Here is a 25,167-nt window from a genome sequence, read left to right as displayed (position 1 = left end):
GCAGAGCGTGGCAGCCACTTAAACTTAAATGAAGCCCCAATTATTTAAATCGCGGTTTCATTTCTCTATGCCGGGTAGCCTAATCTACATGCCTCTGATGACAGAGGCTTGTAGTCTAGACATACCCTAGGTGAAGGAGGAAGCTCAGGACATGTCGACACAGCCAAGTTATTTCGAAATAACTTTGCTAGCGTCTACACAGCCAACTGCTATTTCGACATATGTAAACCTCATTCTACGAGGAATAGCGCTTCCGAAATAGCTATTTTGTAAACTGCGCGCTGCAGACAGGGAATAGGGGCTAAATTGAAAGAGGGGGCCTCCAGCCATTCCCAGAGTGCCCTGGTGGCCGCTCTGGCCACAAACAGGAAAACTTTTCTCCTTCCTCCCAAGGGTCCTGCCATACGTGCCCGTCTCCAGACCCTGGTGCAGAGCATGCTGCCTCCTGCCGCTCTAGCCTCTGCTGCCTCCCCAGCGATCGCTCCTCCTCCCACTCCCTGTGCCCCTCGTGCTTCTCCCTCCACACCCTCCTGTGATGATGCGTCGGGGTTCCCCCGCCTCTTGCACCCCCGTAGTGGCACGAACAGACTCCATCAGCCAGTAGAACAGAGGGAGTTTATTGCTTCTCCAGGATACAGCACAGCACAGATGTAATCCGGTTATAGGGCTAGGCCTAGGATGCCTCAACCCCCTTGAGATGGGGGAGACTCGGCCCTTAAATCCCAGCCCCCTTGAGATGGGGGAGACTGGGCCCTTAAATCCCTGCCCCTCCATGATTCCAGACAGAAACTGCCCAACTTCCAGCTCTGCCCCCCGGCCAGGGGATGCACGCCGCCTCCCTCCCTTTGTTCCTCTCTCTGGGAGGTGACCGGTAGAACAGGTTAACTATCTGACCCATCAGCTACTCTGCTGGGCCGTGGTACAGACAGCAGCCAGTGGGGGTCACCCACAGCCCAAGCCTAGCAACCAGCAAGGTACCAACACTACATCACACCTCCACATCCCCCCAGGGGCACCGAGGCCCCTGCATCCGTGGTGCTGGGAGCCGGCAGCCCTGGCACTGCTATGACCCTGAGACCTGAGCCTCTCTTCCCCCTTCCTCCCCTTTCTTCCCACTTCAAGCTCCTTCCTCCAAAGTATCCCCCTCCCTTCTGCCACTCTCTCTACTCCTCCCTCCTGCCTTCTTTCCCCAGTCTCACCCGACTTTTATTTGATGTACAAAATAAAGGACAATTGTGTTCAAAAATGGAATCTCTCTTTATTGAACAAAACTGGGGGAGACTGGGAAAAGGAGGTGGGAGAGGGGAAGACAGAGGGTAAGAGAGGGGAGGGCAACTACAATGATCAGGGGTTGGGAACAGGTCCCATATGAAGAGAGGCTAAAGAGACTGGGGCTTTTCAGCTTAGAAAAGAGGGGACGGAGGGGGGACAGGATAGAGGTCTCTAAAAGCAGGAGTTGGGTGGAGAGGGTGCATACAGAAAAGTTCTTCAGTAGTTCCCATAAAGAAGGACTAGAGGACACCAAAGGAAAGGAATGGGTAGCAGGCTTCAAACTAGTAACAGAAAGTTGTTCTTCACAAAGCAAAGAGTCAACCTGTGGAACTCCTTGCTGCAGGAGGCTGTGAAGGCTACAACTAGAACAGAGTTTAAAGGGAACTTAGAGAAAGTCATGGAGGTTGGGTCCATGGAATGCTATTAGCCAGGGGGTAGGAGTGGTGTCCCTGGCCAAGGTTTGTGGAAGGCTGGAGAGGGATGGCACGAGACAAATGGCTTGGTCACTGTCTTCGTTCCATCCCCTCCAAGGTCCCTAGGGTTGGCCGCTGTCGGCAGACAGGCTACTGGGCTAGATGGACCTTTGGTCTGACTCAGGACGGACATTGTAAGCTCAGGGCTCAGGGTCGGGGGTCTTAGTGGACCCCCTTGATTTTCATGCACACCTGCTCCTGGGTGGCCAGGCTGGCAGCTGTCCTGCCCTAGATGGCCACTTTCCTGTGCCTAGTGCGGAGATCGTGGACGAAGTCCACGATGTCCGCACTAGCCCAGGCGAGTGCCCGCCTCTTGCGGTCCCGGGCAAGCTCCCGGGAGCCGCCAACCTGGTCCCGGGAAGAGGGGGAGGGCTGGGGGGCATTGGGTGGCTGGCTCGAGCCGTGCCAGGTGCAGGGTCTGCTGGCTGGGTGCTGGCAGGCTTGCACCTGGCACGGGCACCGTAGCCAGCCCGTGCCCTTTTAAGGGGTCCGGGGCCGGGAGGGGGGCAATAGAGTTTCCCTGGTGTTGGCCAGAGTGGCCACCAGGGAAACCTGGGGAGGGCTAGCCTCCCACTAGTTCGAATTAAGGGGCTACACACCCCTTAATTCGAACTAGCTAGTTCGAACTAGGCTTAATCCTCGTAAAATGAGGTTTTCCTAGTTTGAACTAAGTGCTCCGCTAGTTCGAATTAAGTTCGAACTAGCGGAGCGCTAGTGTAGCGCCTATGAAAGTTAGTTCGAACTGCTACGGCCCCACCCTGGGCCCGCACTGGCGCTTCAGGGGCTGACTCAGTCAAGGGGTGGGGCTGGTGGGTCACAGCAGTCGAGCGGCTCTGCCGGTCTCTGGGAGAAGCTGTCGGGCGCCGCCCTTCCCCAGACCCTCTTCTGGCCTGGACCGGCCCCTGCAGCGCCCCGACAGCTTCTCCCTCTGCCCAGCCCTGGGGACAGGGAGGGGCTGGCAGGTTGCAGCGGGCAGGGGGCGCTGAAGGAGTCGGGTGAGGGGAAGGGCTGGCGGGCATACGCTGGAGCGAGGCTCAGGGGCCAGGCCGGGCACAGCAGTGCCCCCACCTCTGTGCCAAACTAGCCCCTCCCTGTGCCCAGCCCCTGCACCCGCCCAACCCGTTGTGCTCTGCCGGCCCCTCCCTGTGCCCAGCCCTGGCAGAGCCTCTCACACTGCACCTACCGACCCCTCCTTGTGCCGGCCTCCGCTCCTACAGCGCCTCCTCCAGCTGCGCCCTACCAGTCCCTCCCTGTGCCCAGCCCCGGCAGCGCCCCAGCCTCTGCCTCCCCCGGCCCCTTCTCCGCCGGCAATTCTTCCCCCTAAGATTTCCCATCCATGAGCGCAGGGAGTTTTGTCTCCTGCACCAAAAGCGAGTCGCGTGCGCTTCTTGGGATGTGCCGCCCAGGCCCACCCCCTTCCTGCTCCGGTCGCCGCTGCACCCCCCACCAACGGCCCCTCCGGCCCGTTCCCAGACCGGGTCCTCGCAGAGATCCATGCCCACTCCATCCTCGCCCTCTCCCCGCACCCAGTCCCAGCCGCGCCCCATGTCCACTGCATGCGCAACATCTCCCCGGCCCTGGTCCCAGCAGCACCCCCTGCCATCTGGCACCCCAACCCCTCCCCGAGTCCCGTCCCAGTAGCACCCCTAGTCTGCCAGGGCCTCGTCCCTTCCCCATGTCCATCTCCAGCCGTGCAGAGCGTCCCGTCCGCTGGACTCCTTCCTCTTCTGGACATCTGCCTGGCCAAGACCTCCACTTCTCGCGCCTCTTCCTTCGGAAAAACCACGTCCTTCCCCTCCTTCGCCAGAGCCCGGTGTTAGTCCTCGTCCTCACCCTCGCCCTCGTCCTCGTCTAGGAACAGGACCTTCCACTCTCCTTCTCCTGCTCCGCGCTCAGGACTTCTTCTTCGTTCGCGGTGACTAGGCCCTGCTTGTTCTTCCTCCCTTCTTTCTCCTCCTCCGTGGGCAGGTCCCGTGTCTTCTCCTCGGCTCTCCTCCTCCTCCCTGCTCGCCGCATCCCCTTCCTCCGTGGACAGGCTCTCCTCGTAGCTCTCAACCGCCAGGTTCTCCTCTTCTTCCCTCCGCCCCACTCTGCTCTCGTCCACGTCTGGGGGCAGGTCGCTAGCAGAGTCCTCCGCCTCCTCCTCTGCTCCCTTCTCCTCTGCGTGGTTTTCCCCTTCCTCCTTCTGATCCCTCCGGTCCTCCTGCATCTCTGCTCTGGCCAGGCCCTTGCTGCCACCAGCCTCCTCACCGGGGACCCCTACATGGGGCAGAGAAGGGAGGACGTGACCTCTCCTGCTGCTGGGGAAGGGGAAAGACAGAGCAGCAGGGACCCTTTTCTCAGACTCCCCCACCCCATATGGACCCATCAGTGTGACTCCCCCGGGTCTCACTGGGGGAGCGGCTCAGGCCAGATCCCCGGGCTGGGATCCCCCCAATGACTGAGGGGTGAGGGATCATGGGGGTTAACAGCCCCCTTCTGCCTCCCGGTGCCCAGGGTCTCCTCACCTGCAGCGGGGCAGCTCTCACAATTCCTGTCCTTGGGAAGTCCTGGGGCATGAGGGTGGCTCCCGACGGTCTCAGCCGGGAGGCTGCGGCCGGGACTAGTAATCTCCGGCTCAGGGCAGGCGGCTTGTTCTCCGGAAAGCTGGCAGGGCGGTGCCTCCTGCTGTGCCGTGGGGCTGGCGGCCTGGGGCCGGGCCTGCCAGCAAAAGGGGCCCCACAGGCACGATGTCTGGCGCTCCTCGGGGGCTGGGTCCCACCTGGACCGGCAGCGCTTGGGCCACTTGAGTCGCAGGCTTCGTCTGGTCTCTGTCCCCTCGGCCCCAGCCCCGGGAGCAGGTCTCTTCATGAGCGGGGCCCGGCACAGCCAGCTCCTGCGCTGAGGTGGGGACGCTTCTTTCCCAGACGGGGTGTGGGGGCGGCTCTCTGCCTGGGGACGCTAGCAGCTGCCCCTCGCTGGCTGCGGGGCCACCCGCCCGGCCTTTCCCCTTAGGAACCTCCTCAGCAGCTCCATCCTGCAACCAAGCGGGAGCAGCCGTGAGTGTGGGCAGCGCAGCCGCCGGCCCATCGGCTCTCAGCCCCCCAGCTAGGCCGACTCCCCTTCCCACATACCCAGTAGGGCGCCTCTCCTGGGCTCTGCACACGCAGCAGGAGCTGACAGGACAGGCTGCCCCAAAGCTCCCCGGCACCCCCATAGCGGGAGCAACCCCCTCTTTGCCCCCATGGCAAGGACTCCAGAGGCAGAGCGAGCTGGGCCAGGGAAGAGGGGACGGGCTCAGGACAGAACAGGAGGCACCGGCATGAAACAGACCATGGGGACTTTTACTCCTGCCCCCCCAAGGTGAAAGAGGGACCCAGCCCTCGGCCCCAGCTGGCACCAACCCCTGCCCGGGGCACGTGGAGCCGTGGGTCAGTCTCTAGGGTGGCTGCCCTGTTCCCGTTGGGGGCTTGGCATCCACCCGTGAAGCGAGCCAACGGGGGCGCTTACCAGGTCTCCATGCTCGGCAGTCCCGGGCGCTGTTGGAGCGGCTCTCGGTAGCCGGACTCCTCCGTCTCCGGGTGCCGCTGTCTGGGTCTGGCAGGCGTGGCCCAGAGGCCTCCGAGAGGCTCGGCGGCTGATTTTGGCCAAGGGTGGGAAGTTCCGTGGGCCCCTCCCGGACGCGCTGCTCTGCCGCCGCCGCGCTGCCCCGACGACCTAAACCAGGCCCTTTGCCGCGTCCTGCCTTCTGATTGGCCGGGGGCAGCGCCCGCGTGTTCCAGCTGCACCCAGCATTCCGGGCAGGGCCGAGCGACACCTGGAGCAAGGGGGCCCGGTCTCAGCGCGTTCCCGCGGGGGACAGAGCGGCTCCGCGCTCCCTTCCGCTGGCCCCGCTTGGGGGTCAGGATTGCTGGGGAAGCCGGTGGGGGATCGGCTAGTGAGTGCGGCCGGGGTTGCAGCAAGAGCGTCCATCTTGTCTTCTCCTGCCTGGTGTTTTCTTTGCTGCTGCCCGGGACTCCTCCCCCTGCTGGTGACGGGCCCCTCGGCGCCCTGGCAGGCCTGTCGTGGCAGCTGGGGTTTGGTGGCAAAGGGACGTGGGGACTAGCACCTCCTGCGGTGCCTCCTCCGGCCCCAGGCACTTGGGAATCCGGGAGTGGAAACAGGGGAGGCCGACTTCTTCCTGCTTAGTGAATTGGGGAGGCCTGGCCGGGATGTACCGAGCCCCCTTCCTCTCCCTGCTCCCCAGGGTCCCACTCCCTCGCCAGGCCGGTGTAAAGCCTGGCCAGGGACCCCGGCAGCTGTGGGGAGTCGCGGTGGGGCCTTCCCCTACTTGAGGTGCGGGGGCCTGAAAGCAGCCCCTGGTCCATGCTCCTGACCTCAGGGCTCTGGGCCCTCTGAGGCAGGAGGAGAGTCCTCGACGGCAGCTTCTCACAGGGCCCTAGGGGAGTCTTCCTGACCCAGCGTGGGCTGGGCACCCCCATCCCGGCCTCAGGGCGAGGCACAGGAGCAGTGAGAGGAGCTGCAGAGTTGTGGACTCTCTACCGGCCCTGGACAAGAGCTCTGGGAGGTGGGGACGTGGGCAGGGGCCTGCTTTCCCCACCCCCACCCCAAGCAGGAAGACGGGTGAGCTCCCCGCCTCTGGCTCAGGGATATTAAGTGCCTGGGAGGGGCTGGAACATCAGGGGGTTGGGAGCCCACCGCTTTGGAGAGGGGCCCAAGGGGCCCGGTGCTCTCCGTGGGGATGCCTGCGCCTGGCTGGAGCCGTCCCACCCTGAGCCCAAGCTGAGCTGTGAGGACAGGGCCTGTGACTGCAGCACCTCAGCAACTGGGGGAACAGAGACTGGGGGGCGGGGACAGAGATGGGGAGGTCCCCGTAGCCAGGGTACCTGGGGAAATCCTCACTCCCTGTATCCACAGAGCAGCCCCCAGGGAAATGCACCCCCAGCCGTGCGAGCAAGAGGGTCTGTGCTGTGCCGTTCAAGAGGAGAAATCCCCAGCCCATCCCTCCCAAGAACCCTGGCAGGTCCAGCTCCTCTTCCTCGACCCCAGTGCTGAATCCTTTCCCTGCTGGAGGGGGGGGGCATTCTCTCCGCTCCTTGGCCGGGCTTCTATCCTGCAATAAATTGGGGAAACACCACAACTCGGATTTACAGACCAAACAGGAGCAAAGGCCCTTCCCCCGCCACAAATCCCCCCAAAGTCCCACACCAAGGCTACGTCTACACTGGCCCCTTTTGCGGAAGGGGCATGTAAATTTCAGCAGTCGTCGTAGGGAAATCCGCGGGGGATTTAAATATCCCCCGCGGCATTTAAATAAAAATGTCCGCCGCTTTTTTCCGGCTTTTAAAAAAGCCGGAAAAGAGCGTCTAGACTGGCCCCGATCCTCCGGAAAAAGTGCCCTTTTCCGGAGGCTCTTATTCCTACTTTGAAGTAGGAATAAGAGCCTCCGGAAAAGGGCACTTTTTCCGGAGGATCGGGGCCAGTCTAGACGCTCTTTTCCGGCTTTTTTAAAAGCCGGAAAAAAGCGGCGGACATTTTTATTTAAATGCCGCGGGGGATATTTAAATCCCCCGCGGATTTCCCTACGACGACTGCTGAAATTTACATGCCCCTTCCGGAAAAGGGGCCAGTGTAGACGTAGCCCAAAAGTCTCTGCCCAGTCAGTGCTGCCCCAGGGTTCAAAAGTTCACCCGGCAGAGTTTCACCATCCCAACATCCCAACCTGGAGTGGTGGCTCCGCCATCGTCCAAGTCTGCTGCCACTCCTACCAACCACAGGTCATCCCCATCACCGGTCATCCCAGCAAACCACTCTGCTGTCCATAACAGTGATTTCAACTCCCCTCAGCACACACTGATTTCAGCTCATAACAGAGAAACCTTAGCACTAGTGTTCCACAGTGAAGTTAACACCACAGATCACAACTAGATTCCTATTAGAATCCAAATTAACTCTGAAGTTCCAAAGTAAAAACAGAAAAAGGCACAATCAGTGTTGTTCAGGCCCTTATACAAAACCCACCACCAGATACAAAAACCTATCCCTAACTTTTCTTAATTTGACAGGGTTTGGAACCCATGCCCCTTGTCTAGCGAGTGCTACTTAGGTTATGGCGAATCCCTCTGGCATAAACAGTTCCACCATTCCATTGTCCTTTATTCACATAATCAGGGTAACAACACTTTTATCCCCCCTGCCTCAATAACAGAGAGACGGGAGGATCCCACAGTGGCCAAAGTGACCATTTGGGCTGCTGTGAGCACATACTAGACAAGGTGGGTGTGTCTATGCAAATTGGGCTCAGCCCTGAGGTCTCTTTGCACCACTTGCCACAGTTCACCACCAGATGGCAGGATAGAGTTTACCCTGACCCCGCTTACATTTCCATTGCAGCCGCCCGGCATGGGAGTGAAACCCTGGGGCTATGTCTACACTGGCAGCTTCTTGTGCAAGAACTCTTCTGCAAGAGAGCGTCTACTCTGCCATGTGCTTTTGCGCAAGAGCATCCATGCCAGTGTAGATGCTCTCTTGCGCAAGAAAGCTCTGATGGCCATTTTAACCATATGGGCTTCTTGCGCAAGAAATTCATGGTGCCTGTCTACACTGGCCTCTTTTGGAAGAGCTCTTGCGCAAGAGGGCTTAATCCTCATGGGCAGAGGAATAATTCTTCCGGAAGAAGCCCTGTTTTCCAACGCTGTACTGTAAATGTACTTCTGGAAGAACACTCGTTCAATGTAGACAGCTGGCAAGGTTTTGCGGAAGAACGATTGTTCTTCCGCAGGAAGCTGCCAGTGTAGACGTAGCCTGGCTGTGTCTGAGTGGGTAGTGTTGGTTCTGGCTTTGCTGAGCTCTGTAAGGGTATGTCTACACTACAGCACTAATTCGAACGAACTTAATTCGAATTAGTTAATTTGAAGCTAATTCGAACTAGTGCATCTAGACCTAAAAACTAGTTCGAATTAGCGTTTTGCTCATTCAAACTAGCATGTCCACATTGAGTGGACCCTGAACCGAGGTTAAGGCTGGCCAGAACAGGTGCTGGCAGGGCATCAGGTTAGGTCTTAGAGCGTGGAGCTGCTGCCTCAGGCTAGCCGAGGGCTGTGCTTAAAGGGACTTGACCCCCACCCCGATGAGGGACAGCAAAGCAGTCCTGTCTTGCAGTGCCCTGAGTGCCCACACTCGGCACATCACAGCACTTGGCCATCAGCCCGGCTGCACTTGTCGCAGGCTGCCACTGGGGGAACGGACACTCAGGGGACTGCAGGAGAGCTTCCACCCCGAGGAGCCGGCAGAGCCACCCCAGTCCTCCCCATTGGGTGCTTGTACCCCATTCCTCCCTCACCTCCTTCCACTTACCCCTCCCTAGCCCCTCTTCCTGATGTAAAAAACAAAGGACACGTGTGTTCAAAAATAGAAACTCTCTTTATTTAACAAAACTGGGGGGGGGGGGATTAGCCTATGGGGAGACTGGGAAAAGGAGGTGGGAGAGGGGAGGGGGAAACCTGGGAGGAGGTAGCTGGAAGGGGGAAGCCAGGGGAATAAGGAGGAGGGGAAGTATAAAACTATGGTACGCCATATCTTCAGTACTGTGTACAGATGTGGTCTCCTCACCTCAAAAGAGATGTTTTGGCCTTGGAAAAGATTCAGAAAATGCCGACTAAAATGATTAGGGGTTTGGAACAGGTCCCATATGAAGAGAGGCTAAAGTGACTAGGACTTTTCAGCTTAGAAAAGAGGAGACTGAGGGGGGATATGATAGAGGTCTATAAAATCATGAGTGGTGCGGAGAGGGTGCATACAGAAAAGTTCTTCATTAGTTCCCATAATAGAAGTACTAGAGGACACCAAATGAAATGAATGGGTAGCAGGCTTCAAACTAATAAAAGAAAGTTCTTCTTCACAAAGCAAATAGCCAACCTGTGGGACTCCTTGCCGCAGGAGGCTAGGAAGGCTAGAACTATAACAAAGTTTAAAGAGAAGTTAGATAAAGTCATGGAGGTTGGGTCCATGGAGTGGTATTAGCCAGGGAGTAGAAATGGTGTCCCTGGCCTCTATTTGTGGAAGACTGGAGATGGATGGCATGAGACAAATGGCTTGGTCATGGTCTTCGGTCCATCCCCTCCAGGGTAGCTGGTGTTGGCCGCTGTCGGCAGACAGGCTACTGGGCTAGATGGACCTTTGGTCTGACCCAGTATGGCCATTCTTATGTTCTTATGTTCTAAGCTCAGGGCCGGGGGTCCCACTGGACCACCTTGATTTTCATGCAAACCTGCTCCTGGGTTTGCATGTGGCCTTTGATGGCCAGGTTGGCAGCTATCCTGCCCTAGACAGCCACTTTCCTGTGCCTAGTGCAGAGGTCATGGACATTGGAGGCCTCCCCCCCAAAACTGGATGAAGTCCACGATCTCCACACTAGCTCAGGTGGGCGCCCACCTCTTGCAGCCCTGGGCAGGCTCCTGGGAGCCACCAGCCTGGTCCCGGGAAGAGGCGGAGGGCTGGGTGGCAGCGGGTGGCTGGCTCGTGCCGTGCCAGGTGCAGGGTCTGCTGGCTGGGTGGTGGCAGGCTTGCACCTGGCACGGGCACCGTAGCCAGACCATGGCCCTTTAAAGGCTCCGGGTCCGGGAGGGGGGCAGAAGACTTTCCCTGGCTTGGCCCAGAGTGGCCACCAGGGCAAGCTGGGGAGGGCTAGCCTCCCACTAGTTTGAATTAAGTGGCTACACAGCCCTTAATTCGAACTACTTAATTAGAACTAGGCGTTAGTCCGCGTAGAATGAGTTTTACCTAGTTCAAATTAAGCGCTCCGCTAGTTCGAATTAAGTTCAAACTAGCGGTTTGTATGTGTAGTGCCTATGAAAGTTAATTCAAACTAATGGCTGTTAGTTCGAATTAACTTTGTAGTGTAGACATACCCTTAGAGAGGCAGGCGATGGAGCAGTATTTTGCTCATTGTAATCAACCTGGTCACAAATTGCGTTCCTGCTAATTGCAATGTCTGTAATTCCTGGGGGGATGCAAAAGGAGAAAGTCTGTGGACAGCCCTTTCTCAGGGAGTCCGGTCTCTCCTGGGGGTCCACCCCTCTGCCTGCTGGACCAATTCCTCTTGGAGCTTTTGTCACGCCTGTCTCTGCCGTGGGCTCCCTTAGGGAGGTCCCCGTTCCCAGAGGCAATAGAGCAACCCTGTTCTCCAGACCCGAGTATCTCTTAGACAGCATCAAACAGGAAGGTTTGACGGCAGCAAAGGAGCCCTTCAGCACGGCTCGGTCCAGACCATATTGAGGGGCGAGCCCTTCCCGGGAGCTGCCAGGGGGCTAATGTGGGGTACAAACCTCCTGTGGTACCCGCCCTCCCAATGAAAGCCTGGAGCTGCTTCCGAGCCTGGGGAGTGGGAGGAGCCCTGACGGCTTCTGCTCTAGCCGGTTCTGGCTTCAGACGGCCCCTCGCCACCTTGTGGCCCAGCTATGACACTTCCACCATCCCCCCTTGCGCTGCTCAGCGTCTGTGGTCGGTCCAGCAGGCTGGAGGCTCCCCAGCTCCCTCTTCACCTGAGATACATGTTCCTCCTGGGTCTGGCTACAGACACGGGGAGCGTCAATATGAGCCAGAGCAAAGTCCTCTGTCCTGCTCAGCAAGCGATCTCCCAGGCACTGGAAGGGGGCAGGGCCCCCTTGAGGCCAAAAGGCAGGACCAGGAAGTCGAAGAGCCCTCTTGGGGGGATGAAGGCGACTTTGCCCTGGCCCCTGGGTCCAAAGGTACCTGCCAGTCCCCTTTGGTGAGATCCATAGCAGTGAGGCACTGGGCTCCCCCAACTTGTCTAGGTTCTTGTCCGTCCTGAGCACCAGACACGGTGATGGCGCTGAGCCTGCGATAGTCCATGCAGAAAAGAATTTCCCCATCCTTCTTGGGGACCAACACCGCTGGGGAGGCCCAGGGGCTGGAGGTGGGTTAGAAGTGCAAGGGGACTCCAGAGAGATCCATCTGACCTCTTATTTGGTTCTCAACCCTTCCACCCATCTATCAGGGTGCCAAATGAGGAGTCTGCACCCACCCACTATAACAAAACTATACTGGCTCATCTATAGGCTAGAGAAGGTAAGAAAAGGAAACTGAGGCACTCACCCAAGAACCAAACACGCATGACAGGGAAGGGCAGTGGATGTCGGCCTTCCAGCCTATTCTGCTCCGGGAAAGCCAACTTCAAGTTTTCTGTCCGGATGACAGGGACTGGGAAGGATGAAGCAGCTACAGGAGCTCAGGCTGGACCCTAACTCAGAACCCACCCTAGTCTCTTTGTGCTGTCTCGTGTGTGTGTGACCCTGTCTAGCCCAGGTGATCCATACCTGCCAGGGCTTTCCCAAGGGTCACACACATCTTCAGAGGTGGCCCTATCTGAATAGCGAGCCAGTGCTCAGCCTCTGAGGAGTCCTGTCCCTCTGGGAAGCAGTGCCCACGGCACCCCGTTGGCGAGCAGGCTAGAGGGCAAGAGCCCAGGGCGCTTGGAGAACTTTCGTGTGTAGCCCAAAGCCCAGTGGCTACGTCTACACTGGCACCCTTTTCCGGAAATGCTTAAAACGGAAAACTTTTCCGTTATAAGCATTTTCGGAAAAAGCGCCTCTACATTGGCTGGATGCTTTTCTGGAAAAGCACTTTTTGCGGAAAAGCGTCCGTGCCGATGCAGACGCGCTTTTCCACAAAAAAGCCCCGATTGCCATTTTCGCGATCGGGCTTTTTTGCAAAAAAGAAATCTGCGCTGTCTACACTGGCCCTTTTCCGGAACAGTTTTCCGGAAAAGGACTTTTGCCCGAACAGCAGCAGCAGCATAGTTTTTCCGGAAAAACACTGACGATTTTACATTAGATCATCAATGCTTTTCTGGAAATTCAAGCGGCCAGTGTAGACAGCTGGCAAGTTATTCCGGAAAAGCGGCTGATTTTCCGGAATAAGTGGCCAGTGTAGGCACAGCCACTGGTATGTTTCAGCAGCAGCCCTGGGAACAGCACGTTGTGGACTACGAACTGTGGCATGTTGGGAGAACTTCCTGGTTCCTGGCAGGATGCACCCTCTGCCCCCAGCAGGGTCTCAGCAGGGACGTGCTAGAAGCAGCACACGGGCTGCATGCTGAGAGGAGGAGGCTGCTGAACTGTTTTCCTCTTCTATGGTTTTTACAGAATAAAGCTTGTTCCTGGTGCTTTGTCTGAGTGGCTCTGGTCTGAGGTGCACACGCACACAATGCACAACGCAGAGCGCACCAAGCAGCCTCAGGCCTCGCCTCCCACAGTGGTGTACGAAGTCACAAGGCTCCCCCTCTGCTGAATAACCTCACACCGGGCTAGCCAACAGCAGGGGTTACCTTTTTTTCGCTATTGGTGCCGTGACTCAGATAGGGGAAGCTTGATTAGTTTGCACAGAGTTGGGAATCTGCCACCCCAGAGCACCAGGACAGCATGGACTCACAGTTTGGAGCCCAGAGGGGTTGATATGACCCAGGGTTGGGATCTGTGAAAGTAGAGACCCCCAATGGGTGTTGTGGCCTAGAGACCCCTATGGCTAAGGATATAGCTGTTCGAGGGGAAACCTGAGGGAGGAGCAAAGTTGTGCCGTACCTCCCTGCACAGCGCCAAATCTATGGGGTGTCTGTGTTCAGGGGTGGTGCAGATTGCAGGGTAGACATTAAGGACTGGATAAAAGATATAGGCTGTGTCTAGACTGGCAAGTTTTTCCACAAAATCATCTGCTTTTGCGGAAAAACTTGCCAGCTGTCTACACTGGCCGCTTGAATTTGCGCAAGAACACTGAAGATCTCATGTAAGATTGTCAGTGTTCTTGCGGAAATATGGTGCTGCTCCCGTTCGGGCAAAAGTCCTCTTGCGCAAATCATTTGCGCAAGAGGGCCAGTGTAGACAGCTCAGATTTGTTTTGCGCAAAAAAGCCCCGATGGCTAAAATGGCGATCGGGGCTTTTTTGCGCAAAACCGTGTCTAGATTGGCCGCGGGCGCTTTTCCGCAAAAAGTGCTTTTCCAGAAAAGTGTCCTGCCAATCTAGACGTGATTTTCCAAAAGTTTTCCCTTAAAAGCATTTCCGGAAAATCATGCCAGTGTAGATGTAGCCAATAGAGTATCTGCCAGCTGCCACTGGCATTCCTGAGACTTTGAAGTTCCCCACCCTGGTCAGATACCTAAGTGGGGGAGCCCATAAATTAGTCCTTAATCTGCTGCCTCAGGAGCAGTTTCCAGCCCGAGCTGTTGAAGCGCTTAGAGCAGAATACAATGACTGTCATTTATCATTGGAGCCATGGAAGGCTTTTATGAGAGTTGCCAACGCCCTAGGGAAACAGTCTCAGCCTATGCCATTGAGTTAGAAGCCTCAGGCTACGTCTACATTGGCAAGATTTTGCGCAAATACTCTTTAACGCAAGAGTTTTCACGTTAGAGTATTTGCGCAAGAGAGCGTTTACACTGGCATGTGCGTTTGCGCAAGAGATATGCTTTTGCGCAAAAGCATCCATGCCAGTGTAGACGCTCTCTTGCACAAGAAAGCTCCGATGGCCATTTTCTTGCACAAGAAATTCATGTTGCCTCTTCTACACTGGCCTCTTGTGCAAGAACAGTTGTGCAAGAGGGCTTATTCCTGCGTCTGCTTTTGCGCAAAATCTTGCCAATGTAGACACAGCCTTACTGTGGAAAGTAGAGGAGAAGCTTCAACAGGGCCAACCCTCCCAGAGCGGGACTATAGATTGACACTGCAGTTCATGTGGGGCATCTGGGACCGAGAAGTGCGGAACAGGTTGGCACCTATGCAGCCTCGCTCCATGACATTCCGGCAGTTGCAAGAAGAACGGCGTCAGCTGGCCTGGGAGAGGAACGTAGAGGGTAGAACGCATGGGCCAGCCCAGACGATAGCCTGCAACAAGACGCCCTGTCAGATGATGCTGTGCAGGCTGCTCCCGAGGTACCTCCACCCAGTAGTACCCCGCATCAGGCAATGCTGGAGACAGCGAAGGGCCTAACTGGGCTAGTCCAGGAACTGACTGCCCTCCAGAAACAGAGCCATGTGAGAATGGGACAGCTGGAGGCACAGGTATTGCAGCAAGGTGTAGTAGGGAGGGCGGCGCCTCACAATTCTAGATGGGGAAGTGGTGGAAGTACCCCTGACAACAGTGCCCATGGCACCAGCAAAATGCAGGACTATGTAGCACTTTAAAGAATAACAAGATGGTTTATTAGATGATGAGCTTTCGTGGGCCAGACCCACTTCCTCAGATCAAATACTATTTGATCTGAGGAAGTGGGTCTGGCCCACGAAAGCTCATCATCTAATAAACCATCTTGTTAGTCTTTAAAGTGCTACATAGTCCTGCATTTTGCTTCAGCTACACCAGACTAACACGGCTACATTTCTATTACCATGGCACCAGCGGCCGTTTGGTATGCCACCGTTGTGGACAAGAAGGCCACATAGCCTGTGGCTGCCGTCAACCCCCTCAGGCTCACCTCATGGGGAAAGGGCAAGGCGAGGTTCCCTCTTCTTTAAACTGCTAACGCCTGACCCTGAGGGGCAAGTGAAGGGCACAGAGTTGGAGAAAAGTCCCCCAATAGCATCGGTGTGCACAACCTCCCAGCTTATTCAACCAGCTGCTAGCCGGCATCCCAGCCTGGTGGGGCCCTTGACCGAGGAAATTGTGGAAGTGAATGGTACCCTGTGCAAGGCTCTAATTGATTCAGGGTCACAGGTCACAACCGTCACAGAGGAGTTCTGGAGAAATCACTCTACCCTGGGCAAGTTACACCCCACGCCCGCAGATCTCTTGATAGAAGGGGCAAATGGCCAAGCGGTCTTCCATCAAGGAGCTATCAAATTAGATTTATCTTTTCTTGGGCAAACCTACAAACCTGCCCTTCTGGTGACTGTAACAAAGTACAGACAGGGAGTCCCTGTGTTGCTGAGGACAAATGTCATACCTTCCAGCTGGCAGGATTTAGCCAACCAATTGGGCAACCAATTCCCAGACTGCCTGAAAGAGAAGTCACCAGCCTGGGATGCAGCCTATAAGCAAATAATCTCTGGCCAAGAAAGACCATCCTTGAGATATACTGGCAAGCAGCCCCTCTTGTTGAGAGCTGGAGAAGGAAAAACTGTATCTGTGAAGGCCCTTTGGGGTACAGGATGGGAGCCATATACTGTTCTGGTAGAATCTGATGCTAAGAGTCACCTGCCAGGGAATTTGAGGGTGATGGTCAAGGGACAGCAACAGACAGAGATGAACCACTCCAAGCATTGGCCAGGCATAGAGTTAATCCCAGGCCTGCCTAAGGAAGAACTGAGGAGGCTGCAGGAAAAGGATGCAGTAATCTCTCGAGTAAGATTCTATCTGCCACACAGCGGACACCCAGGCTACGTCTAGACTGGTATGATTTTCCAGAAATGCTTTTAACAGAAAAGTATGTAGTATGTATTGACTTTCTCACCCTGGAACCATCCTGGGGGGGCCATCAAGAACATCCTTGTAGTTACTGACCACTTTAGTCGCTATGCTCAGGCGTACCCTACTCATGACCAACGGGCGTCTACCGTGGCCAAGATTATGTGGAAACAATTCATCTGCAACTATGGCATCTCTGACAGGATACAAACAGACCAGGGGAGGAATTTTGAAAGTAATCTCCTTGTCCACCTTTGGAAACTGTTGGGCTGTGTCTACACCGGGCCACTTATTCCGGAAAATCAGCCGCTTTTCCGGAATAAGCTGCGAGCTGTCTACACTGGCCCTTGAATTTCCGGAAAAGCAATGACACTCTACTGTACAAAATCAGCCGCTATTCCGGAAAAGCTACGCTGCTCCCGCTCGGGCATAAGTCCTTATTCCGGAACACTGTTCCGGAAAAGGGCCAGTGTAGACAGCCCAGTAGTCTTTTCCGGAAAAAAGCCCCGATCGCGAAAATGACGATCGGGGCTCTTTTCCGGAAAAGCGCATCTACATTGGCCACAGACGCTTTTCCAGAAAAAGGGCTTTTCCGGAAAAGCAGCCTGCCAATGTAGACGCTCCTTTTCCGGAAATACTTATAACGAAAACTATTCTGTTTTAAGCATTTCCGGAAATTCATGCCAGTGTAGACACAGCCTTGGAGATCTCAAAAAGCAGAACCACTCCCTATTAGATGAAGGTTTCTAACCATTAGAGGAGTGAGGTTCTGGAACGGCCTTCCAAGGGAAGTAGTGGGGGCAAAAGATCTATCTGGTTTCAAGATTAAACTCGATGGTTCTATGATAAGGGGATGGTTTGATGAGATAACATGATCTTGGTAACTAATTGACCATTCCTTATCAGTGGGAAATAGGTCAATGGAGGGATGATAGGAGTTACTATAGAGAACTTTCTGGGTGTCTGGCTGGTGAGTCTTGCCCACATGCTCAGGGTTCAGCTGATTGCCATATTTGGGGTCAGGATGGAATTTTCCTCCAGGGTAGATTGGCAGAGGCCCTGGAGGTTTTTCGCCTTCCTCTGTAGCATGGGGTACAGATCACAGCTGGAGGATTCTCTGCATCTTGGGGTCTTCAAAGTATTTGAAGGCTTCAATATCTGAGATATAGGTGAGAGGATTATTCTAGGAGGGGTGGGTGAGATTTTGTGGCCTGCACTGTGCAAGGGGTCAGACTAGATGATCATAATGGTCCCTTCTCACCTTAAAGTCTGTGAGTCTATGAGTCTATCACCCATGGGGGAACACTCATGAATATGCTGGGAACCCTGTGTCCTGAGCAAAAGGCAAATTGGAAGGACTATGCTGAGTCCATGACTCATGCCTACAACTGCACTCGTCATGAGTCCACTGGGTTTTCCCCATTCGTCTTAATGTTTGGCTGGCACCCAAAGCTGAGGATAGATCTAGCTCTGGGTCTCTCCCACCGAGGAAAGGAGGGGTTAGAGGTGGAGGAGTACGTCTCCCAGCTCAGAGAATGCCTAGAGACAGCGTACCATCAGGCTGCACAGGCATCTGAGGCTGCCAAATGTCACCAGAAAAAGTACTATGACCTCCAGACACGAGAAACCCCCTTGATTCCTGGAGACAGGGTGCTAGTAGCCAGGGACAAGAAAGGGAGACAGAAACTGGGAGACAGGTGGGAACCAACTCCCTGTATTGTGATTAGAAGACAAGGGGACTTGCCTGTCTATGTAGTGCAGCCGGAATCAGGAGGGGGGGAACGGGTGATACACCGTAACCAAATTACACCAGGCACGTTTCTACCTATCGGTGGAGTCAGTCAACCAGCTGGCAGGGAAGTAGACGTGCAGGGAGCCATGCCAGAACTTGAGGGTAGCCTCCCTTTGGAGGTGGGCAGGAATAGAACTTCCTGGAAGCTCTATAGATAGGCCGGGGGCTATAGAGGAAAGAAAACCCGAAGGGGGATGACATACACAGGGGATACCTGGGACATGGGGGGCAGGCAGTACAGTAAAGGGGAGTCAGGGTTACACTGCAAGGAGTCCCCGGACCCAGACAATTTTGACTCAGACTCTCCATACTCTGACCTGGAGCAGCCCGACCAGACCATGAGGGTAACAGACCAAGGAGAGCCTGGATGAACCGAACTGGATCAGAGAAGGGCACTGAGGGTGTGTCTAGACTACATGCCTCCGTCAACGGAGGCATGTAGATTAGACAGATCGGCAGAGGCAAATGAAGCCGCGATTAAAATAATCGCGGCTTCATTTAAATTTAAATGGCTGCCCCGCTCTGCTGATCAGCTGTTTGTCGGCAGATCGGGGCAGTCTGGACGTGCCACGTCGACAGAGAAACCTTTCTTGATCGGCACAGGTATGCCTCGTGAAACCAGGTTTACCTGTGCCGATCAAGAAAGGCTTCTTTGTCGACGCGGCGCGTCCAGACTGCCCCGATCTGCCGACAAACAGCTGATCGGCAGAGCGGGGCAGCCATTTAAATTTAAATGAAGCCGCGATTATTTTAATCGCGGCTTCATTTCCCTCTGCCGATCTGTCTAATCTACATGCCTCTGTCAATGGAGGCATGTAGTTTAGACGTACCCTGAGTGGGACCAGACTGAAGAGGTGCCTAGAGAGAATCCGCCAGCTCCGTGGCGCTCAACGAGACCGCGCAGGGCACCTGTCCGGCTCCATTTGGGCCCTGCAAATTCAGCCCCCAGCAGGAAAGGGAAACATCCCTGTAGTGTGACCCTGGCAGGGCCAGAGAACAGCGGCGGGAGGGTGGGGGGGGTTGCTCACAGCTCACACCACAGAAGCTACTGGCAAGGCCAGAGCAGCACGTGAAGAGCCAGAGGCAGGTTATTCGGGGCACTAGGAGAGACGCTGCCAAGTTCCAGCTCGTTCCCACACGTGGGATGCCAGGGAATCGTTATTGGTTAATCATTTAACGACTCCACGCGCTCCCCACCCCCCACCGCCTCTGTATCAGAGACAACAAAGGGCTCCCAGCGGGTGCCAGTTCCCACCCAGCTGCCTCCACCCCCCCCAATGTCTCCCCCAGAAGCAGCAGCAGGGGGAGGGGGCGGGATCTTGTGCTGGGAGGATCCAGCTTGTTAAGCTCCCCACAAGCACCAGATCCCGCAGAGTCTCCTGCTCCCCAACTCCCGCCCTGCTGCCTTTTATGGAGAGGCAGCACTGCGGAGGGTGAGGGGGGCAGGTGGGAAGCAGCTTTCAAGCCAGATCCCACATGTATCGGCTCCCACGGAGCTGCCTGACCCCTTGCGCTGCTGCCTCTCTATCAGCAGCATGGGGGAGCGAGGGGGGCAGCTGGCAGGAGCCGATACACACAGGGAAATGGCTTTTAAGCCAGCTCTGCGCATGTGCCAGTTCCACCAAGCTGACTTGCTGCCGCAAGCGGGGACAGGCGGGAGCCAGTGCTCGGGAGCAGGAGCGGCCTGAGGCCGGCTGCAGCAGCTGGCGCCCCAGGCAGAAGGCGTGATCGGCGTCCCCGCCTGCACGGCCGTCAACGGCCATGACGTAATCACAGGGCGCCCCAGCACCCTGTGACGTCATCATCGGGCGTCCGGGCCAGCGGCGCCCTAGGCAACTGCTTAGTTTGCCTAGGCTCACGGGCCACCCCTGCTCGGGAGGAGTCAGCTTAAAAGCCGGCTCCGGAGCTGCCTGCCCTCCCACCCCCCCTGCGCTGTTGCCTCTGTATCCAAACACCATGGCTGTGTCTGCATTGGCACCCCTTTCCGGAAAAGGGATGCTAATGAGACACTTCAGAATTGCAAATCCACAAGGGATTTAAATATCCCCCGCGACATTTGCATTTACATGGCTGCCGCTTTTTTCCGGCTTGGGGTCTTACCGGAGAAAAGCCCCAGTCTAGAAGCGATTTTCCGGAAAATAAACCCTTTTCCGGAATATCCCTTAGGTTTATTTTCCGGAAAATCGCTTCTAGACTGGCGCTTTTCTCCGGCAAAACCCCGAGCCGGAAAAAAGCGGCAGCCATGTAAATGCAAATGCCGCAGGGGCTATTTAAATCCCCCGTGGATTTGCAATTCCGAAGTGTCTCATTAGCATCCCTTTTCCGGAAAGGGGTGCCAATGTAGACACAGCCCCATGTGAGTTCGGGATTTTCCTCCTCCTCCCTTTCTGCCCCCTCCCGTGAATCACAGCTGCTCACTTTCAGCCTCAGGGGAATTTGGCACGGGGAGGAGTCTGCCGCAAACCCCTCCAACCATTTGTGTACTTGCGCCTTTGCACCCCACGGTAATCCTGTAGCTCAGTGTTTCTTAAACTTTTTAAGACTGAGGAACACCAAACAATCATTGTTTTTATGAGAAACACCAAGAATTTTTTGTTGAGCAAAAAAAAAAGGGGGGGGGGGAGAGCCAGGAGAAAGTTCTTGAGCAAAAAAGGTCACCTGCCACTTTAAGGGTGGCCATTTTGAACTCTGTTGTTCTCCACAGCACACCGGTGTGCCACAGAACACAGCGGAAGAAACACGGCTGTAGCTGGTTGGATGCCTTCCCCTGTGGCTGGGGGACACGCAGGTGGGGGCTGCAGAGATCCCAGGCCTGTATTCTGCATTCCTCCAGAGATATCACGGTGCAGGGTGCTGTACGCACTAGTGCTGCGCATGGCTGGAGCCGTGCTAGGCAGCGTGCACGATGCTTCCTAGGGCGGCTCAGTGTGAGATTTGTGTCACTGATCTCAGGGAGTTGCTCCTGGGCTACAGGGGTGGCCCATGAACCTAGGCAAACTAGGCAGTTGCCTAGGGCGCCACCGGCCCGGTCGCCCAACGATCACATCATGGGCATTGACGGCCGTGCAGGCGGGGGCACCAATCGCACCTTCCGCCTAGGGCGCCAGCTGCCACAGCCGGCCTCAGGCTGCTCCTGCATGGGCACAGTTTCAGGTTTCATACCCTGTACAGACCAGAGCTGGATATGGGTATATACAGCCCCCAGGAGCAAGGCTGCCAGGCCTGTGCTTGGGAGGGTCAGGCACTGCAAAGGAGCCTTTCAGTTCTGGGAACCTCCAACTGGTGCCATCTCCACCTGTGTCCTGGGGCTCCCTGCATTCCCCAGGGTGGAGCCCCGAGCTCACAGATCTCGCCTTATGCTGCCTGAGCCAACTCTGCCTGCAACAGGGTGTGATAATGGTGAGCAGCGCTCTCTGTAAATGTGAGCTGAGCACTTGGGTGACACCTGAATGCCCCCTGCCGATGAGCAGAGTGCTCACAGCAGGCAGTGCGTGTTGCTACTGGTGGTGCACATCTGCACCTGCCTCAGTGCACATAAAATTTATTCTGCACATGTCTGGAAAAAAATTAAAGTTACGTCCTTGCAAAGCCCTCGCCCAGAAGTGCTGGTGCAGCAAGTGCCTCTCTGGTCACGTACTGCAGTGACCAGCACCAGGGCAGGCCCCATATCCTTTCTACACCCCTGCAGTGCACTTGATGCAAATTAGTAACATTTCAACTGTATGAAAAATCAACAGCCCCAGGCTCACTTCAGTCATGAGCAGCAGCACCTGCCAGCCCGGCCCTGGGCAGGACGCGGGGACGCAGGCAGGCCAGGCTGGTACCTCAGGGGAACACGCTGCAGGCAGAGGCCTCCAGCTCACTGTCTTGCCCCATCGTTCACGCTCCCCACCCCCTCACATGGGTGTCAGTGACTGTGTCTGGGACCTGGCGATCGTCACTAGGACCCCACCTGCTCAGAGATGGGCTGGGGGGGCTAGTGTCAGTCAGACCCTCTCCCCACAGCGAGTGCCCCAGGGCAGGGCCTGGGAGGGGACAGGAGGTGGCTCTGGGAGGAGCATCCCCCAGGAAGCCTCTGTCCCAGGGGCAGGAGGCAGACAGGCCAGGAGGAGACACCGTGACTGGGGCAGCTCCAGGCGGAGGGGGGGGAGATGTGTAGAGAGAGGGTGGGGGGCTGAGAATTCACCTGCCAGGACAATAGCAGTGATGCGGAGACCAAAGTCCCTATTAAATAACATGTCAAGTTATTTGAGCATTGGCCTGCTAAACCCAAGGGCTACGTCTACACTGGCCCCTTTTCCGGAAGGGGCATGTAAATTTCAGCAGTCGTCGTAGGGAAATCCGCGGGGGATTTAAATATCCCCCGCGGCATTTAAATAAAAATGTCCGCCGCTTTTTTCCGGCTTTTAAAAAAGCCGGAAAAGAGCGTCTACACTGGCCCCGATCCTCCGGAAAAAGTGCCCTTTTCCGGAGGGTCTAATTCCTACTTCAATGAGCCGCCATTTTTGCAGAAGAGGCGCTTGCACCAGAAGGAGCGGTCTACACTGCCCCTTCTTGCGCAAGAAACCCCCCTTGCGCAGTGCCGCTATTCCTGAAAATAATCGGCGTAACGGCATTGAGCAAGAGGGTTTGTCTTGCGCAAGAAGGGGCAGTGGAGACGCTCTTCTGCCAAAATGGCGGCTCATTAGGTATGCAAATGAGGCTCAGGAATATTCAACACTTAGCCTCATTTGCATATTTCGGACGCAAGAAGCCACGCGTGTAGACATAGCCTTGGTTGTGAGTTCAACCCTTGATGGGGGCATTTAAGGATCTGGGAGAAATCTGTCAAGGATGGTACTTGGTCCTGCCATGAGGGCAGGGGACTGGACTCAATGACCTCTCAAGGTCCCTTCCAGTTCTATGAGATAGGTATATCTCCATGTGCTGTTTTGGGGGGAGGGATAGCTCGGTGGTTTGAGCAAAAGGGAAGTTCCAAAGAGGATGGAGAGAGGCTGTTCTCAGTAGAGACAGATGGTAGAACAAGAGCAATGGTCTCAAGTTGTGGTGGGAGAGGTCCAGGTTGGATATTAGGAAAAACTATTTTACTAGGAGGGTGGTGAAGCGCTGGAATGGGTTCCCTAGGGAAGTAGTGGAGTCTCCATCCCTAGAGGTGTTTAAGTCTCGGCTTGACAAAGCCCTGGCCGGGTTGATTTAGTTGGAATTGGTCCTGCCTAGAGCAAGGGGCTGGACTTGACCTTTTGAAGTCTCTTCCAGTTCTATGATTCTATCTGTTAAGACAAGGGGGTTTTCCCCCCTAGAATACAGCAGCTCTTTCCTGCGTAACACCAGACTGTACACTGGGAGCTCCCCCTCCTGTGCTCCATGGTCGCATTCTGCCTGAAGGGAGGTTTGCTAAGTGTTCGCAGCTTCCTCCTTCCGAGGGAGCTGGAGCTCGCTAGTGCAGCCCCACAGTGGACGGAGCTGGCTTGGGAGAGGGCATGAGCTAATAAATTGCCTGGCCAGCTTCTCTTAGGTCTAAATCTGCCTTCTGCTCTCAGAGAGCAGAAGGACCTGTAACCCTTCTGCCAGGTAGGCCTGGCAGTAACCAGGGCTGGGTTCAATATCTTGGGGTCAATCTCACAAAGAACCGGCTCGAGCCCCCACCCAGTGATCTGGGAAATTCACGCACCCCTGGGCGCCTCTGAGAGGCAATGCTTCCCCACTCGCAAGCACTGAGTCTGAGTGTAGGAAAAGAACATTTAATGAAACAGAGGAAGAATTCATACGGCATTAGCTTGGGGAAAACACCACAAACAGAGTTCATAACCCAAACATGAGCCAAGCCCCCACCCCAGCCAAGATTTGCCCAAAGTCCACCGACTCACCGCCAGTCTCTGTCCCCACAAGTCTCTGTGCCACCCAGAGTCCCAAAGTTCACCCGCAGGGTTTCACCTCCCAACCTGGGTAGAAATGGGGTTGGGGGGAAAGATAAGGGGCACCTTATACAAAACTCTGCCACGCTTCACCAGCTGTCTTGTCCCACACCTCTGGACACTCCACTGGGCACTTGTCACCACTTCTCGCCTGCCACCGCTCCATGCCACACCGCCGCTCCACACCACACCGCTGATGGCTGCTCTTCGCCTGCCGCCGCTCCACCCCAGGCCACTGGTCGCCACCACTTTACTGGCTGCAGTAGGTCTGGCTCTCAGCCAAACCAGTGATTTCAGCTCTCAAATGAATCCAGCTTTCACTGGACTAGCAAACAAAAAGACTCCTCAGGGAGTCTGCTTTAGGTCTGTCCTTAAAACAAAGGGGGAAAGGTGCAGGCTGGGCCAGTCCTATAGCTCACACCTGGCAGGTATGCAGCAGGCTGACTCAAGTCCTTTAACCTTTTCCCCAGCTCTGTCCACTCAACTCTGGAAGGGGGGAGGCTTGTTCTTCCGAGACCTCTTACCATGATGGTGGTGTCTCTCCTGCAAGCACTGGTGGCATGTTTGACAGTTCCCACATTTAGGGGTAGCATGATTAGTGACCCCCACAACAGTCCCAAATTATTTACAATTCTCCACATTCCATTCCAACACTGACCCTCCATCAGCCCTGGCTGAATGGGATTTACATAGCCACACCTCGGATTCTCTCCTGAGCTGTATTTACATGTCAACAGTTAACAGTTAATTACCTTGTAGAGCCAAACAACTGTAGTGGGCACACCCACCCCTCCTTTTAGCTGGCTGACAGCAAGCAGCAGTTCAGCCCCTGCTTACAGACCTAATCAAGGGCTCCTGCCTGCCCCTCTCACCCACCACCCTGCTGCCTGGCTATCAGAGGTTGCAATGCCGGGGTGGCAGCCAGCATCTCGGCAGATCCAGGGCTCGTGGGGAGCTGGCTTCAAAGTTAGCTCCTCATGGCATCCGCTCCTGCTCTGCCCCCTCCCCCCCTTGCTGCTTCTGAGCAAGCCCCTTATTTTGAAATGTAATAGGCTTGCTAATCCGAGGTCCCTGTAAACCTCATGCCACAAGAAGGAAGGGGCGTTTCAGAACTGTGCTCTATTTTGAAATTTGGTGCTGTATAGATAGCGCCACATTTTAGAATAAGCTATTTCAAAATAAACAATGCACGTTGTGTAGTTCATATTACGTAGCTTATTTCAAGCTACGGGTGCAGTGTAGACATGCTCTACCTAACCCGCTCCAAATCCAAATGAGTTTTGTTTTTTTAACTGAAATGAATGAACATTTGGTCGTGGC

At 55.6% G+C, this 25,167-nt stretch overlaps 1 protein-coding gene across 1 annotated transcript; it reads right to left on the bottom strand.

The window, feature by feature from the left end:
• Positions 1-602: 602 nt before the first annotated feature.
• On the bottom strand, positions 603-24,813 carry LOC142823258 (uncharacterized). The gene is made up of 4 exons (XM_075914110.2): positions 23,914-24,813; positions 5,235-6,837; positions 4,253-4,761; positions 603-4,004 (listed from the first exon to the last, which is right to left on the bottom strand). Exons 3-4 carry the CDS (start codon positions 4,593-4,595, stop codon positions 3,562-3,564), a joined length of 786 nt encoding a protein of 261 aa, XP_075770225.2. The 5' UTR covers positions 4,596-4,761; positions 5,235-6,837; positions 23,914-24,813; the 3' UTR covers positions 603-3,561.
• Between the last annotated feature and the right edge of the window lie 354 nt (positions 24,814-25,167).

Source organism: Pelodiscus sinensis, chromosome 19 (assembly GCF_052426305.1).
Source record: "Pelodiscus sinensis isolate ZL-2025 chromosome 19, ASM5242630v1, whole genome shotgun sequence".
Classification (NCBI taxonomy): domain Eukaryota; kingdom Metazoa; phylum Chordata; order Testudines; family Trionychidae; genus Pelodiscus; species Pelodiscus sinensis.
This window is presented reverse-complemented; position numbering and strand designations above follow the sequence as displayed.

Bases quoted from the DNA above. Each gene is read 5' to 3' on its own strand.
- LOC142823258 (XM_075914110.2), bottom strand. From the start codon at position 4,595: ATGAAGAGACCTGCTCCCGGGGCTGGGGCCGAGGGGACAGAGACCAGA. The intron at 4,005-4,252 runs GTGAGGAGACCC...TGCCCCATGTAG, and splicing joins TGAGAGCTGCCCCGCTGCAG to GGGTCCCCGGTGAGGAGGCT.